Source organism: Ceratotherium simum, chromosome 33 (genome assembly GCF_057802395.1).
Source record: "Ceratotherium simum simum isolate JZ-2026a chromosome 33, ASM5780239v1, whole genome shotgun sequence".
Lineage (NCBI taxonomy): Eukaryota > Metazoa > Chordata > Mammalia > Perissodactyla > Rhinocerotidae > Ceratotherium > Ceratotherium simum.
In genome coordinates this window covers 19161851-19177741 of record NC_141932.1, presented here as the reverse complement: position 1 = coordinate 19177741, position 15891 = coordinate 19161851, and the positions used below count along the sequence as shown (strand labels likewise).

Below are 15891 nucleotides of genomic sequence, written 5' to 3'. Positions count from 1 at the left end.
TGACATAGTACGTAAAAAATGCTTCCATAAAATTATATATATACATATACACATTTTTTTTTTGATGAGGAAGATTGGCCCTGAGCTACGTCTACTGCCAATCTCCCTCTTTTTGCTGAGGAAGGTTGTCCCTGAACTAACGTCCGCGCCCATCTTCCTCTATTTTCTACATGGGACGCCACCACAGCATGGCTTGATGAGCAGTGTGTAGGTCTGCGCCTGGGATCTGAACCTGGGAACCACAGGCTGCCAAAGCGGAGCATGTGAACTTAACCACTATGCCACCAGACTGGCCCCTCATAAAATTATATTAAAAAAGGGGGGGGGCCCTCTGACCCCATCGCCTCCCATTCTCCTGGTCCTCAGGCTGCAGCATCACAAGTTCCCCTCCCTCACCCACACTGCCCCCTTCAGGCCTCAAGTGAAATTTCACCTCTGCAAAGAAACTCTCCCCAACTCCCAGACGGACCCAGGAGCCCACTCCCTTCCATTTCCTCGGTCCCTAGCGAAGGGGTCACTATGCTGAGCATACTTTGTTTGCTGCTGTTTGTCACCCCCTCGACACACACACACACACACTGTGAGTCCATGAAGGCAGCACCGGTGTCCCTCGTTCACTGCTGCAGCCCCAGTGTCTAGCTCAGGCTCGGCTCACTGTGGGTGCTCAGTAAACATTTGCTGAGTGAAATGAAACTGACGGGCCACTCAGTTCCAGCTGCTCACTGTGGGGCCTGTGGTTGCATGCAATCTCCAGCAGGCCGACTACAACTGCACCCTCTTTCCCTCTCTCTCCCAGCCTTGGAACCACTCTGATTTACAGTATAAACAGAAGCATTTCCAAACTCAGGTCCTTTAACTGCCATGGGTAACAAAGGATTTCTAGCGCATCTCCACCAGACTAAGCCAGGTTTCTCAACCTTTCAGCACTGTCGACACAATGGGGCCTGGTAATTCTTGGTTGTGGGGGCTGCCCTCTGCATTGTAAAGTGCACAGCAGCATCTCTGGCCTATACCCATGAGATGCCAGTAACACCCCAATCATGACAAGCAGAATGTCTCCAGACATAGCCAAATACCCCAAGGGGCAAAATCACCCCTGGTTAACAACCACCAGGCTGAGGAGATGCTCAGGGGCCCTCACACACCAGCCACATTCTGTGTGCCCCAAAGACATGTCCCACTTGGCCCTTCTGTGCAATCCTCTCTATTTGCCCCTCAGCTGAAGAAACTGAGGCCCACAGGTGGCAAGGATTGTGTCACCCAGCAAGTCAGTGGCAGAGTCGGGCTAGGTCTTGAGCCCACTTCAGGCAGCAAGATGCAGGGGCAAGGGATACATAGCCCAGGAGAGAGGTCCCACTTCCCCCAGCCCCATACCAGACAGGGCCTGCACAGTGAGGGGCCTGTCCCGCCGCTGGCCGCAGAAGGCAGCAATGAGGCTTCGGTCTGACTGGACGACACCAGTATCCAGGAAGCGTGGGAATCCGTCAAAGGCCAGGACATAGCTCAGCTGGAGGGGTGCAGAGTCAAGGATCAGGGGATGATGAGCATGGAAAGAGGGGATGATGAGCATGGAAAGAGGGTCAGGGAGGAGGAGAAACTCAGGAAGAGAGCGCAATCTGAGACTGGGAAACAGGCTGTTTGAACCTCCCAGGCAGACTGCCAAACCGTGGCATGGAGACCACCATTCCCCCTCCTGTGTTCACAGCAGACAAGGCTAATCGATCAGGCACTCTCGCCTGGAGCCTCTTGTTCAATACACAGCTCCTGGCAGCCACTACCAATAGATCAGAGTTGGCACACAGGGTACAAATAATTACCACGCCTGGACTAGGGAATGGGGAATTGGAGTCCAGGAAATAGGAGATGATCTGGCAAGGGCTGGGGCCTCAGGAACAAAAGGCTGGGAGTCTGAGGAATACAGTTTGGGGTTTGAAGAATAAAGAAACAGGGATGTAGGGGTCAGGGTCTCTCTGAGGATTCACATTGGGTGGGGGAGACACGGGCCTGAACCCTGGCGCCCTCAGTGCTCACCGTGCAGGGGGTGCTGCTATCGGGGGAGAAGGTGAGGGTGAGTGGGGGACAGACGGTCCCAGGGGCACAGGGCTGTAGCACCTCAGTGGCCGAGACAACCCACACACAATAGGACAGGCCTGGCCCGGCTCTCGCTGCCCCGCCACCTGGAGGCAGCAGCCCCCCAACCCGACGTGAGCCCAGTGCCACTGAGGACACGTTGGTGAGGAGGGCGCGACCTCCACATTCCCGGAAGCAGGAGCCACCGGCCCTGGGGAGATGGAGGAGAGCCAGCATCAGACCAGTCCTGCCCCATCCCATTACATCCCTAACCCCAACCCGCCCCGGCCCGCCTGGCTGGCCCCTGGCTCACCGGGGGTCCCCATAGTAGCCGGGGGAGCAGAGCTGGCAGTGGGCACCCTCAGTGTGGTCCTGGCAGAAGCACAGCCCGCTGAGGTTGTCGCAGTGGCCGCGGCGCGGGTCCCCATGCCCGTTGCACTGGCAGGGCCGGCAGCCGCCTGAGCCTGTGGCGTTGCCGAAGCTGCCAGGCCGGCAGCGTTCACAGTGCTCCCCCCACGTCCAGTCTGTGGAGGCCCCAGCAGCAGAACACAGAGTCAGGCACAAGGGCGGGAAGGGGCCCAACCAACTGGCTCAGCTGATCCCTGACTCCACCTGGCTGCTTCAAAGGAGGGGAGCCAGGCCCAGACTGGGGAGGATTAGCAAGTCCCAACGCAGGGACTGAGGCCCCCAAAGAGATGAGTGGCACTGAAACCTGTTTGGGGTCAGGAGCAGGCAATGGGGCAGGGGACCCAGAGCTGGGTGAGGAGACACAGAAGCCCACAGAGAAGAGGAAACTGGAGCCCCGAGGAGGCTCCCTTGAGCCCAGTCCTGCAGTATTGAGGAGGGAGGCTGCTCACCCTGGCACTCATCGCAGAAGCCAGGCCCCCGCTTGTGGCAGTGGCTGTGCAAGTTGCAGCCACAGTCCCGAGAGCAGCGAGGAGCAGGGGGTCCTGGGGCAGGCGTGGGTGGGGGCAGGTCGGACGTCCAGCCCAGGTCACACACGCAGGTGAAATCAGGAGGGCCGCTGCACACACCATGGCCGCAGTCCTCCAGGCACCTGAGGGGCCGTGGCAGGGGTGGGGTAAGGGCCAGGCCAGCCCAGAGCCCCCAGTGCATCCCCCCCTCACCCCACTCCACCTCATCATCTCCATGGCAACACCATCACAAGCTACTGCCTGTTCCATGGTCCTGGACTCCGTGGGTGGCTCTGTCTCTAAGGTAACCCTATCACACATGGTAACTGTCTCTATAGAAACCACATATCAGCACTGGTGATCTGTTCTCTATGAAAAACCCTTTCAACTTGGTCCTCCTCCATCTCCATGGCAACGCTGAAGACTATGGCCCACAGTCCACGGGTGAGTCGTCTCCACAGTAACTAGTGTTACGTTGGGGACCCTGTCACTCTAACAAGGGCCTAGTCTGCAGGGTAAAAACCCCAGCCTCACTGGGGATGCTGGTTCCACAAGAGGCTCCCCAGCACAATGATCACTTTCTCCCTGCACCTCCACACACCCTGGCCCTGGAGCACATCTCCATGGAGACCAGACCCACTCACGTGCGACTGCAGTGTGTGACTCCGTCACCCTGGTAGCCCCGCTGGCAGTGACACTCGTAGCTGAGGGGCGTGTTCAGGCAGGTTGCCCGCAGGTGGCACCGAGCCAGGCCCAAGCGACACTCATCCACATCTGGACAGCGGGCATAGGCCCAGCGGGCAGGGAGGGCCAGGGACAGCCCCAGGCCCTCCCCCACCCACAGGGAGCAGTTACCCCCAACCAGGGGCCCTGAGAAGTCCCCCTGGAGGCACCTGGGGGTGGGAGATTTAAGGGGAGGACGGGGGGATGATAAAGAAACAAGAGACAGAGAGAGGGAAACAGTGACAGGGAGAGAGGAGGCCAATCAGAGTGAAATAGAAATATGAATATGCAGAGAGACAGAAGGAGAAACGCAAGAGAGACAGAGAGAAAACCAGAGAAGTCAGACAAAAAAGATTTTAAAAGAAGACACAGAGCCAGGGAAACAGCGACAGGGAGAGAGAAGAAGAGACAGATACAGAAAGATAAAAAAGAAAACAGAAAGAAAGATGAGAGAAGACAAGTCACAGAGACAGGGAAAGAGCAGAGAGGTAGAAGAGAGTGAGAAACAGAGAGAAAGGGGAAGGTGATGAAAAACAGATGACGGTAAGGCAGAGGGGCAGAGAAAGAGAGCGGCTGTTAGGATCAGGGCAGGCAGAGGGCCGCACACCTCACGCCCCCGCCCCCCAGCCTCACCGGCCCAGCGTGGGGTTGTCCTCGTTGGCACACCAGCCGCACTCATGGCTCTGCAGACACTCGTGGCAGGTCAGGAAGCGGTCGCAGCTCCGGCACCGCGGCTCTGAGTGCACGCTGCAGGACAACCAGTGTGGGGGTGTCAGAGCCCTCTGAAGTCTCCACCTTCCCCTCGAAGAGCCCCGCCACCTGGACGCACCTGTCGTCCCAGCCTCGGCAGCCCCCATGCGGGTACCGGGCCAGGTAGGCAGCAAACAGGAAGCAGGTGTGGGTGGACTGGCACCAGGCGCACTGGCTCGAGTTGGCCAGGCAGTCATCACAGGTCAGGCGCCTGGGGAGCCAGGGCAGGGTCACACCACGGCCCAGCCCAGACACTCCCCAACACCCCAGCTCCCTGGGCCTGGTGGGGCTCACTGGCTGCAGAGTGGGGGACACTCCTCCGGGCTCTTCAGGGCACCCCGACCCCGGCCCCGCCGGCTGCATGCCGCGTCCCCTTTGCGGCTGGTACTCTGATGCCACTCACAGAAGCGGTCCTGGCGGGTTGGAGAAGTAAGAGCCCAGTTTAGCCCTGTCCCTTGGGCTCTCAGCACCAGTCGGTGGTTCCCATCACCAGCTCAACAAGCAGCTGCCTCCCTTGCCTGTCCCACCCCAAAGATCACCCCTCCAAGCCGACCTCCCTCCCCAGCTGCCTGCCTCTCAAGACACCCATGCGTTCTGTAGCCCAGCACCCACTCCCATTTTGGGCAACAGCACCCCTTCTGTGTGGTCCAGGTGGGGCTGACTCAATCCTCGGGATCCAGAGGTGGCCAGGGACCACACTCCCTTCCTGCAGCCTCACTGATTGGTCCAGGAGTTGGCAGAAGACCCAACCAGAGCCAATGAAATGCACTTCTGGGACTTCTGTTGAACTGGGGGTGAGACTGTGGGTGGGGGCAGAAAGGTGCTCTCTTTCCACTTGGGACTCGGGTGGCTGAGTGGTGGGATAAAAGGCTGGAGCCCTTGTGGCTCCCTTGCCACTCCAAGGAATGAACCTCCAGGGAAGGACAGGATGCAGAATGGAGGGAGGTGGATGCTTGACCGTGTGGTTTGAACGGCTGGAGCCAGCAGGCCTAAAGACCTATTCTTGGACTCTGGTGCCTGAGCTGATAAATGCCCCTCTGGTGAAGAGGTGCTGAGCTGGATTTTCTGGGCCCTGCAACGGGGAGAATCCTGACTGCCAGGCGCCCACTCTCCAGCCCCCCTCCTCTGCTCCCCACGGGGCTCTCCCCTGCAGATCAATGACAACAGCCTCAGCCGTCTCCCACCACCACCACCACCCAGGGGGCCCTTCGGCTGCCCATGGCAGCCCTAGGGGGCCCTCCCCTTTCCCAGTCATCTGCTTTGGCTGCCTCCAACTTGAGACCTCCCTCTGTGGTCTGGCAGGCACCTGGGTGCAGGCGTGGCAGTCGCGATGCTCCTCACAGAGCGGGCAGAGGGCAGGCACCAACACCAGCAGGGACCCACCAGCCCCATCGTCCCCGCAGTGGGCCCCACTCTGGCGCAGGTGGCAGGTGGCACTGGTCAGGCACCAGCCACAGCCCTGGTCTGCCAAGCAGCCGAGGCAGGAGGAGTAGGAGGCGCAGGCCGATGAGCGGTAGGGCTCCAGGAAGAAGAAGGAGATCTCCTGGGGGAGGGGGTCATATGAGAGTCAGGGGTCCACGCTCCAAGTCAAGCCTCAGGAGTCAAGGTTTGGGGTAGGGATCAGAATTTGGAGGTAAAGACTTAAGTGTCTGCGGACAAAGCTGAGTACTCAGGCAGCAGAAGGTCAGGATTTAGGACATTAGCAGACAAAAGGGGATCAGGATTTGAGAGAATCGAGAGATCAGAAGTCAAAGTATGGAGGGCAGAAGTCAGGGTCAGCAGGGTCAGGGCAGGAGGAATCAGAGATGTGGGCAGGGGTCAGAATATGAGATAAAGTCAGAGTCTGGGGGTCAGAAGTTGGAGTCTGGAGGGTTCAAGGTGAGGCCCAGAGTTCAAGAGTCAGGGTCAAGGCAGTGAGAGTTTGTGACCTGGGGTTCAGAGAGCCCAGGGGATCTGAGGCCCAGGACTGGGGGTAGGCCAGGGCCTGGGTACTCACGCTGCCACCTGGCACGCCAGTCCGGTCCCACAGCAGGGTGAGCTCGCTGTGCCCAGGGCCCGCCGAGCCATTGAGCTGGCCCCGGATCTCTATCGCGTACTTGTGGCCCCGGCCAGGCAGTGGGAAGAGGCGAGCAGACCCTGGGCGCTGCAACCGCCTCGTCTCTTTCTCCTGCTGCGCCACCCAGCGCCCTACCTCCTCCTGGGGTAGGGGTGAGGACAGACAGGGGCCTCAGAATTTTCTACTCCCTCCTCCGACCCCTAAAACTTCCAAGAGCCCCAAACCCACCCAGCACCCACCTGCTGTTGGGATGAGGAAGATGCCCTCAGGGTTACTTAGACCCCAAAAACCTCCAAGTACCCCCAAACCTACCAGCAACACACCTCCTCCTCAGGGGAGTTAACTTAATAACTCAGACCTTCCCCACTTTCTTCAAAATTCCCCAATTCTGTTCACAACCGAAAACCCCAGGGCCTTTCCTCCACTAAGGACACATCCCGTGCCTCTGAGTTCTCCCCAAACTGCCCTGCACCACACATCCCAGCCCCAACGTTTATCATAAACAGCCCCTGAGTGTCCCAGGCCCCCTCACCATGTTCTCCGTGTCAGGCCCACGGGCCATCCGAGCCAGGACGTGTAGGCGCTGGGCCCGGGCCCACACGGCCACATCCTCAGCCCCTGGCCCACCTGGCCCTCCCGGCAGCAGTGGGTGGATGAAGCCACGGTAGACCAGGGACACGTCCGTCTCTGGGCTGGGTGTCAGGGTGATGGTCGTACTGCGGACAATCAAGACCTGTGCCAGCCAGGGAGCGGGGTATGTGTGAGCGCCTTTCTCTATGCCGCCCCCCAACCCACAGTACCCACATCCTAAGGGCCACATCAGAGCCAGAAAAGACCAGACAACCCAATCTCCTTCCCTATTTTACCGAATGAGAGACTGAGGCCAGGGGCAGTGGGGAGGCCCAGGATCACTCTGGGAGAAGAGTCAGGACTTCAGGTCAGAATATAGGCAACAAGGTCCCAGCCCCTGCTCATCTCCACCTCTCAGTAAACTCCAGGACCCGGGACCTTTCAGGATCCTCTTCCCCAATGCCCCACCTTTCCACCTAAGCCCTTAGGAATACAGATCCAGCATTCAAAGTGCCGAACATACTACATGGTTTATTGCTAGTGTGTGTTTTTTTAATTGCAAAAGAATGGAACAACCCAAGTGTTCACCATCGGAGACTGTTTAAATAAACGACAGCACTGCGGCATTAGAATATAAATGGAATATTATGTAGCTGTAAAAAAAAAAATGAGGGTGTTTCCTAAGTCCTGTTACGGGAAGCTGGCCAAGATGTGTTAATAAAAGAAGGAAGTGGCAGTATAGTGTGGATGGTATTCTACTTTCTGTGCAACAAAGAAAAATAACTGTCACATTTACTGGTATTTGAATAGGCAGACTCTGGAAGGATATAAAAGAAACCCAAATGGATCTTCTAGGAAGAGTTAGGGTAGTCCTGAGTTGGGGAGATGCTGGGGACAGCTTCCCACACTGAGGGGGTGGGAAGTGAGGCAGATGGGAGAGACTTTTCACTCAGGTTTTTTTTTTTTTTTTTTTTTTTGGTGAGAAAGATCAGCCCTGAGCTAACATCCGTTACCAATCCTCCTCTTTTTGCTGAAGAAGATTGACCCTGGGCTAGTGTCCGTGCCCATCTTCCTCTACTTTATATGTGGGATGGCTACCACAGCATGGCTTGATAAGCAGTGCATAGGTCCACACCAGGGATCTGAACCTGCAAATCCCGGGCCGCCGAAGCACAGCACGCGAACTTAACCACTATACCACCAGGCCAGCCCCTCACTCAACTTTTTATATCATTGTGATTTTTGAACCATGTGACTATATTACCTATTTTAAAAATCAAAATCAGGGGCCAGCCCCATGGTGTAGCGGTTAAGTGCGCACACTCTGCTGCTGGTGGCCCGGGTTCGGATTCCAGGCACACACCAATGCATCGCTTGTCAGGCCATGCTATGGCGGCGTCCCATATAAAGTAGAGGAAGATGGGCATGGATGTTAGCTCAGGGCCAGTCTTCCTCAGCAAAAAGAGGAGGATTGGCACGGATGTTAGCTCAGGGCTGATCTTCCTCACACACACACAAAAAAAATCAAAATCAAAACTGGTGGTTCTTCAAGAAGTTACACATAGAATTACCACATGACCCAGCAATTCTGCTCTTAGATATATACCCAAAAGAATTAAAATAGGTGTTCAAACAAAAACCTGCACATGAATGTTCACAGCAGCACTACTCACAACAGCCAAAAGGTGTAAACAACCCAAATATCCATCAGCTGATGAATGGATGTGGCCCAGCCACACAACAGGATATTATTCAGCCATAAAAAGGAATGAAGTTCTGACACATGCTACAACATGGATGAGCCTTGAAAACATTATGCTGAGTGAAAAAAGCCACACACAAAAGGCCACAACTTATATGATTCCATTATATATATATAAGGGACTATATATAATGATTCCATTATATGATTCCAACTTATCCAGAGCTGGCAAATTCAGAGGCAGAATACAGATTAGTGGTGGCCAGGGGCCAGGAGGAGAGGAGAATGGAGAGTGGTGACTTAATGGATCCCGAGTTTCCTTTTGGGGTGATGAAAATGTTCTGGAACTAGATAGTGGTAATAGTTGCACAACATTGGGAATGTGCTAAATGTCACTAATAGTAAACTTTATGTTATGTGCATTTTACCACAATTTAAAAAAATGTTTTTAAGTCAAAAAGGAAAAACAGACCCTTGAATGTAAAGGACTTACGGATAAACACAAGAGTGATAAAGATCCATTTGAAAAACGAAAACCCTAGGACCAAGCCCTTCAACAGACACTCCACGCTGGGCCCCCTCCCCCGGCTCCCCACCTTGTCGGGCTGGGAGGCATTGGGTGGCTGTTGGAAGGTAAGCAGGTGCAGGCCAGGCAGGAAGCTCTGGGTGATGCAAGTCTCCAGGGATGTGACGAAGACAGGCACAGGTCCCCACCAGCCCACAGTGCCTGAGATCTGCTCCCCTCGGCAGCGGGCCTGCTCTGTAAGGACGGAGGGAAGGAGGTGGGGTCAGGATGAGGTGCGGCGCCGCCCCCTCCCACACTGCCACTCGACACTCACACTCACCAGGCCGAGGGAGGCAGCTCTCATTGTGCACACACCAGCCCAGGGCGCCAGGCCCCCGGGGAGGAGCTGCAGGACTGCTGAAGGCCAGGCAGGCCTGGCAGTCGCCCAGGAGGCGGCCCAGGCCCAGGCAGCTGGCAGCTGGACACTGCAGGGAGCGGAGGGGACAGCGGTCACTGTCCACTAGGGTTTAAGGGACCTGGGAGGGGCTGTGGATTCAGGAGTCTTGGGAAGAAAGGAGTTGGGAAATTGGTGGAGGGAACTGAAGGCCAGGTCGTAATGAGGAAGATCAAGAGGACAGGGGCTGGGGGATCCTTGGACAGGGTCATAAGTTCAAAAGGATCGGGGAGGGGGTCAAAGGTTCAGGGGTCAGGAGTCAGAAACGCAGATCTTAGGTGTGAAAACCAGTCTCCCAAGTTGGGGAAAGTCCTTCTCTACTTGGTTTAGGCAGAAGGAGACACCAAGGGCCGTGTCTCTGTGCTAAAGGACAGGGTGTTGGGCAGTCACTCACAGCCCCTGAGGGGGTCCCAGGAGGTGGAGCAGCTTGGCAGGCTCCCTGACACCAACTGCATTCGGGGTCTCGGGAGCAGACGCTGTGGTCCGTGTACATGGAGCAATAGTCCAAGTGGTACTGTAGAGAGACGGCAGGGAGCAGGGGTTCCTCAGACCTGGGGCCTGCTCCCCTGGTCCCGCTCACTGTGATTACTCCAGGGAACCTCGACTGCTCTGCACCTTGAGGATCCCCATCCACTCCTCTCCCAGCCCCAGGAACCTCCATTCCTCCTCCCTTGAACCTGGGGACCAACCTCTCTCCTCTCACGGCCCTAGGGACCCCCATTCCTTCTCCCAGGGACCCCCCAACTTTCTCCCTTATCCATGGAAACCATGCTACCTCCTCCCCAGCCACCCTCTCCCTGTCACCCCAGTGCTCACGTCCGGGGCAGGTGCCTGGAACACGAAGGGGGGCACCTTATAGGCCATCAAGTCCCCACGAGGCCGGCCACTGTACCCCCCAGCCACCAAGAGGACGCTGCCACCAAGCACAGCCGCCACATGTGAGTACCGACCACTGGGAGGTGCTGCTCGGCCTAGGAGAATACAGAGCCCCAAGGACATGAGACGCCCAAACCCCCTCCCCATCATGGCTCCCCTGCTCAGAGGACTACCCCTGACTCTCCTATGCCTCAGCTCAGCCTCCAAGTTCCTGCCTCAACTCCACCTGCCCAAGGAAGCCCTCCCAGCCTGCCTGGCCCTGCACTAGCTCCGGTTCTCTCACCTCTCTGCCCAAATCATCTCTCAGACAGAGCATGACCTTTGGAGTCAGAAAGACTTGGGTTCAAATCCTGGGTCTACCACTTACTTGGGTTCAAATCATAGATCAACTACTGACTAGCTGTGTGGCGTTGGTTTCCTCTTCTCTAAACGGAACCATCATCCCACCCCTGGGGAGCTGTGAGGCAGGCTGCCTGACTCTCATGTTTTTGTCTGCCTGACACCAGCATCCCTTCTGGTGACAGCCTCTGATTTTCCTCTGGGAAACCACCCTCTCCCACTCGCAGTCCACAAGGCTCAAGTCGAGCTGTCCCTGCCTCTGGCAGCAGCGGGGCTTTAGCCCAGGCCTATCAGTGTGTGTGCCTAGTTCAGGGATGGGACCCAATTCCTACAATTCTTGGGAAAAAGGCACTCTCTTCTCTCTGTACATTTTTAAAGAGCAGGATATAATCCCAGAGCTGCTAGTGACCAGCTACAAAAGGCCTGCTAGACACTGAAGTAAACCCAGACGAGAACTGGAGAGAGAAAGGGCTGATGCCATCATGTGAGCAGCTGGACCCAGCCCAGCCTGAAGCCAGGAGTTTTCACTCAAGTGAGCCAAGAAATTCTTCTTTTTTGCCTAAGCTGGTTGGGTTGGATTTCTGTCACTTACAACCAAGAGTCCTGACTGACAGATAAGTGGTCAGTGATTGGTGACTCCCTCACCCTCTTATTGGCCTGTATGCTCTGTGAACACATGGGACTTGGCCCAGGGAAAAGAGGAAGAGGCCTCCAGAAACCTCACCCTCTGGCCTGCCCAGTGAAGGGGCCTAAAGGAGGGACAGGGACAGGCAGAGAAGCCCTGGACTAGAGGCCTCAAAGGCCAGGTTAAGGCTTTATTCCTAATGGTCAAACAGGGTTCCTTGGGGACCCTTCTTCTTGCCCATCTCTTAAGCGTTAATGTCCCTTCCTTAAGCTTGTCCTCTGTTCTTGATCTTGTGTTCAGTGGAGCAAGGAGCATAGATGGGCCTCTGGGAAGTCCACAGCTCCCTGAAATGACATGCCCACTCTGTGCATACACATGTCTTCCTGAGGAGAAGGCCTGTGGCTCTCTTCCAATTCTCAAAGCAGTTTCTAATCCAATGAGCGTGAAAGGTTTCTCCACACCTCCTTCCAAGTGAGCCTGCTGGCCCTGCAGCAGGACTCTCGCCGCTATTAGAAAGACAACGTGGCCAGCCCTTCACTAGGCTGTCTTCATTGATCATGTGTCATCTCAATTTACTCTCACAACAGCCCAGTGGCTTAAGTGTTATTATGATCCCCATTTTACAGATGGGGAAGTTGAGGCACAGACAGATGACATGATGGTGTTTGTATAGATGGTTGTTTGGGGCCAGCCATCCTGGTTATGCCACTTGCCCATTGTGTGACCTTGAAAAAGTTGCTTCTTCATGGGCAGTTCCCACAGAAACTGGCAAAACCTGGATTGGAACCTAGATCTGATACTACTGTAACTGCCTCCCATCTCCATGGCAACCTCAGGGTTGCCTCCTGAGGCCAGCTCCAACAAGATGTCTGGCTCACCCGGCAAGGACCGAGGTGGCTCCTGCCCAGAGCCCAGATTCACTGCGGGGGGAAGTGTGACCCTCAGGGAAATAGAGGGGCCACTTACCCTCAGGTGTTCCTGGGGGGGCAAGCTCGGCCCCTGACACCCATTGATGGCAGCCGAGGTGGTAGAAGAAGATGCCATCTTCATAGCACTTTTCCTCCTGGTAATGGGTGTGCACATTGCCCCCTGGGAAAGGAGGAAAGGGGCACAGCTGGCAAGCCTGGGAGAGGTAGGGACACCCATGCAGGGAGCCTCAGCTCAGGGTTGGCTTGGGCATCTGGCAGAGAGGCAGGATTGGGGAGCCTCCTCACCATAGACCACCATGTAGTTGCCCAGGACACTGGCCGTGTGGAAGGCTCGCTCCCGTGGGCCCTGAAGCCCATCCCTGCCCTTCAGCGTCGTCCACACACGCCGATCCACATGGAAGAGCTCAGTGGAGTTCACCCGCACAGAGAACCTATGAGAGAGGGGCAGAGGCAGGGCTCAGGGCAGGAGGGGCCTCTCTCCCTCCTCTGGGCTCTGAGGAATTGTGTGACCACCCAGGGTAGAGACTGGCTGTGACCCGGTTTATGTCCCCTCAGAACTAGAAGCTCCCCCTGGGCAGGACCCAGGTTTGACTCATCTCTGGCTTCCCTGCAAAATCTAGCCAGGGCACCAAGCAAGGGTTGGTTGAATAGATGGATGGTGGGAGTGTGTGGGGAGGCAACAGACCAAGAGATTGAATGAAAGATTAGAGAATGAGTAAGTAAGTAAGTGAATGAGTGAATAAATGAATGAAGGAAGGAAGGAAGGAGTGACTGAATGACTATAGGAGTCGGTTAATGAGCAAAGACCACTAAAGACTAAAGGCCTGGGGTGTTGGGTCAGGCCTGGCCCTGCAGGGCAGATCACTCACCGGGCAGTGGAGGGCCGGTGTCCACCGTGAACCAGCAGGGTGCGAGAGGGGGCGTGGAACACCATGGAGTGGCCGGTGGCAGCAGGAGGCCGCCCACCTGCTGGAATCACCTGCTCCCAATAGCCCCCACTGGTGCTGTCGAGGCGGAAACGGAAGAGGCCGGAGGAGAAGAGGTCGTGCTGGGTGCGGCCACCAGACACATAGAGCCAGATGTCATCCACTAGGGCGGCCGCATGACCTGCCAGGCCTGGTGGCCCTGAGGAGCTGGAGGCAGGCGGTGCCAGGAGCTCCCAGTGGCCCCCATCCAGGGGGCTAAAGGCCCACACGTCGCTGGTGAGGGAGCCATCAGCCAGCTCACCACCCATAAGCACCAGGGAGCCGGCCCAGGCCACAGCCACATGGGAGTGACGAGCAGCCTGTGAGGAAAAGACCAGGAAACAGAGATGGAGACGGAAACAGATGGTGACATATAGAAAGAGAATGAGAGAGAGAGCCAGACATAGACAGAGAGATGCAGAGATGGAGAAAGATGGAGAGACAGAGATACAGAGAGAAAGAGAGAAGGTGAGACAGAGACAGAGATATGCAAAGAGAGAAGAGAGATGGACCCAGAAAGACAGACACATTTGAATAAAAAGAGGTGAGACAGAGAAACACAATAAGAGAGAGAGGAGACAAAGAGACAGGAAAAGAAGGAGAAACGCCAGAGAAAAGCAGAGAGAGAGAGAAATACAAACCAGAGAGAAGGAGACACAGAGACCAAGAGGGAGCAGAAGACCAAGAGTCAGACAAAAACAGATATGGACCGAGAGAGAGACAGGAGACACACAGAAAGATAAGATGCAGAAAGGGAAATAAGGGAAGAAAAAAGAAAATCAGAGATACAAAAGCAGAAGCGGGAGGAGTAGGTGTTTCTGGATCAAGCTGCAGGGTGGGGGTAGTATGGGGTGAGGAGGTCACCGTAGGGGGCCCTGGAGTGGACAGGCACAGCCAGGCAGGGCAGAGGTGAGGTCCATACCGGGGTAGGACTCAGGTCCCAGCGCTCCCAGGTGTTGGCAGAGAAGTTGTACAGGACGAGGTCACCCAGGGCACTGTTGAGGTCCTGGCCTGTGGAGGGGTGGACGGTCTCAAGCCCTGGCCACAGGCTGCCAGGCCTCCAGACTCCAGACACATACCCATCTGCTCACCTCCAAAAACAGCCAGCAGCCCCGGTGGGGACAGGAAGGCACCAGCCGCCCCGATTCGGGCAGAGAAGGCTGGGTCCCCGGCACTCACGTTGTGCCACCAGCCAGCCCCCTGGTTCTCCCACAGGTGCAGGTCACAGGCACGTCCCAGAAAGCCAGGCTCACAGCGGCACGGTCCCAGGGGCTGGGACAAGGGGACACAAAGGCAGGGATAGAGAGAGAGAAAGAGACAGAGAGACAGGGAGAGGAGAGACAGAGCCAGAGTGAGACACACAGGCAGAAAGGGAGAAGGAGAGAGACAGACAGGAAAGGAGAGAATGGAAAGAGAAAGAGACAGAGAGACAAAGGGAGAGAGACAGGGAGACAGACCAACAGACAGAGGAAGAGAGAGACACAGAGACACAAGCAAAGGGAGGCAGAGAGGTGGAGGAAAGAAAACACACCAACAGAAAAAGGGAAAAAGAAAAAGAGAAAGATCCAGAGAGAAGAATGAGGACAGAAAGAAGACAACAGGTTGGAGAGCAAAGACGGTCGGTGAGGTCAATGTCTGCCGGGGCTGGAAGAGCTCAGATCTGGGAGGTCAAGGCAGGGAGGGCACCAGGCGTGATCCAGACCCCAAGCAGAATGTGCACGGCTTAGGCCCAAGGTCAGCGGTGGAAAGTCAGAAGTCATGGTGGGGGGGCCCAAGGCCAGACAGAGTGGCTGCATGGGAAAGGACGGAGTCGGGCCTGGCAAGAGGAAGGAGGCTGGGTTCACAGGTGAGAGGTGGGTTATAGATGAGGACAGGAGAGGGCTCAGGCAGAGGAGGAGCCCCAGGCGAAGGGGAGGTGGGGTTGGAGTAACAGGTTGGGGTAGGATCCTGAAGGAGAGGGGAATATTGTGGGTGAGAGCAGGGTCCCTGGTGGGGGTGGTATCATGGGAAAGGGTGGGGTGGCAGGGGGAGTTTCAGACTGGGGCAGACAGATCTAGGAGATGGGAGCGGTGGGTGTGGTCACAGATCAGGGCCCCAGGGGAACACAGCTGGGGACAGGCTCACCGAGGCGCAGGTGCCATGGCTGCCACAGAAGGCGGGGCACTCCTGCAGGCCGCAGTCAGGGCCCCCCCAGCCTGGTTCGCAGGCACACACCCCCGGGGGCTGGCACTGCCCATGGCTGCGGCAGCCGCCCGGGCACAGGGAAAAGTGGAACGAGGCGTTGAAGCCCAGCAGGTTGTAGTTGGCATCGCTGAAGAGGTGCAGCAGCATCTGCAGGGACACGGCAGGCAGGACTCCAGGGACTGGACTGGGAGGGTGGTCCGTGCCTGGTCCTACTCCACCCCAGGGGTCC

At 56.5% G+C, this 15891-nt stretch overlaps 1 protein-coding gene across 2 annotated transcripts in view; it reads right to left on the bottom strand.

Moving 5' to 3' along the window:
- MEGF8 (multiple EGF like domains 8) overlaps positions 1–15891 on the bottom strand; it is a 41416-nt gene that overhangs the window by 19229 nt on the left and 6296 nt on the right. Inside the window, exons 3-23 of one of the 2 annotated variants that reach the window (XM_014795183.2) lie at positions 15603–15809; positions 14570–14750; positions 14401–14489; positions 13383–13798; positions 12799–12944; positions 12551–12673; positions 10561–10715; positions 10139–10258; positions 9631–9775; positions 9382–9545; positions 7046–7246; positions 6454–6654; positions 5764–6000; positions 4752–4870; positions 4537–4668; positions 4341–4454; positions 3629–3877; positions 2928–3127; positions 2384–2594; positions 2032–2281; positions 1375–1507 (exon numbers count right to left, since the gene is read on the bottom strand). In XM_014795183.2, the coding sequence (XP_014650669.1) occupies positions 1375–1507; positions 2032–2281; positions 2384–2594; positions 2928–3127; positions 3629–3877; positions 4341–4454; positions 4537–4668; positions 4752–4870; positions 5764–6000; positions 6454–6654; positions 7046–7246; positions 9382–9545; positions 9631–9775; positions 10139–10258; positions 10561–10715; positions 12551–12673; positions 12799–12944; positions 13383–13798; positions 14401–14489; positions 14570–14750; positions 15603–15809 (3793 nt within the window). The remainder of the gene's footprint in view (positions 1–1374; positions 1508–2031; positions 2282–2383; positions 2595–2927; positions 3128–3628; positions 3878–4340; positions 4455–4536; positions 4669–4751; positions 4871–5763; positions 6001–6453; positions 6655–7045; positions 7247–9381; positions 9546–9630; positions 9776–10138; positions 10259–10560; positions 10716–12550; positions 12674–12798; positions 12945–13382; positions 13799–14400; positions 14490–14569; positions 14751–15602; positions 15810–15891) is intronic. The other variant, XM_087421678.1, reaches the window with a different exon arrangement.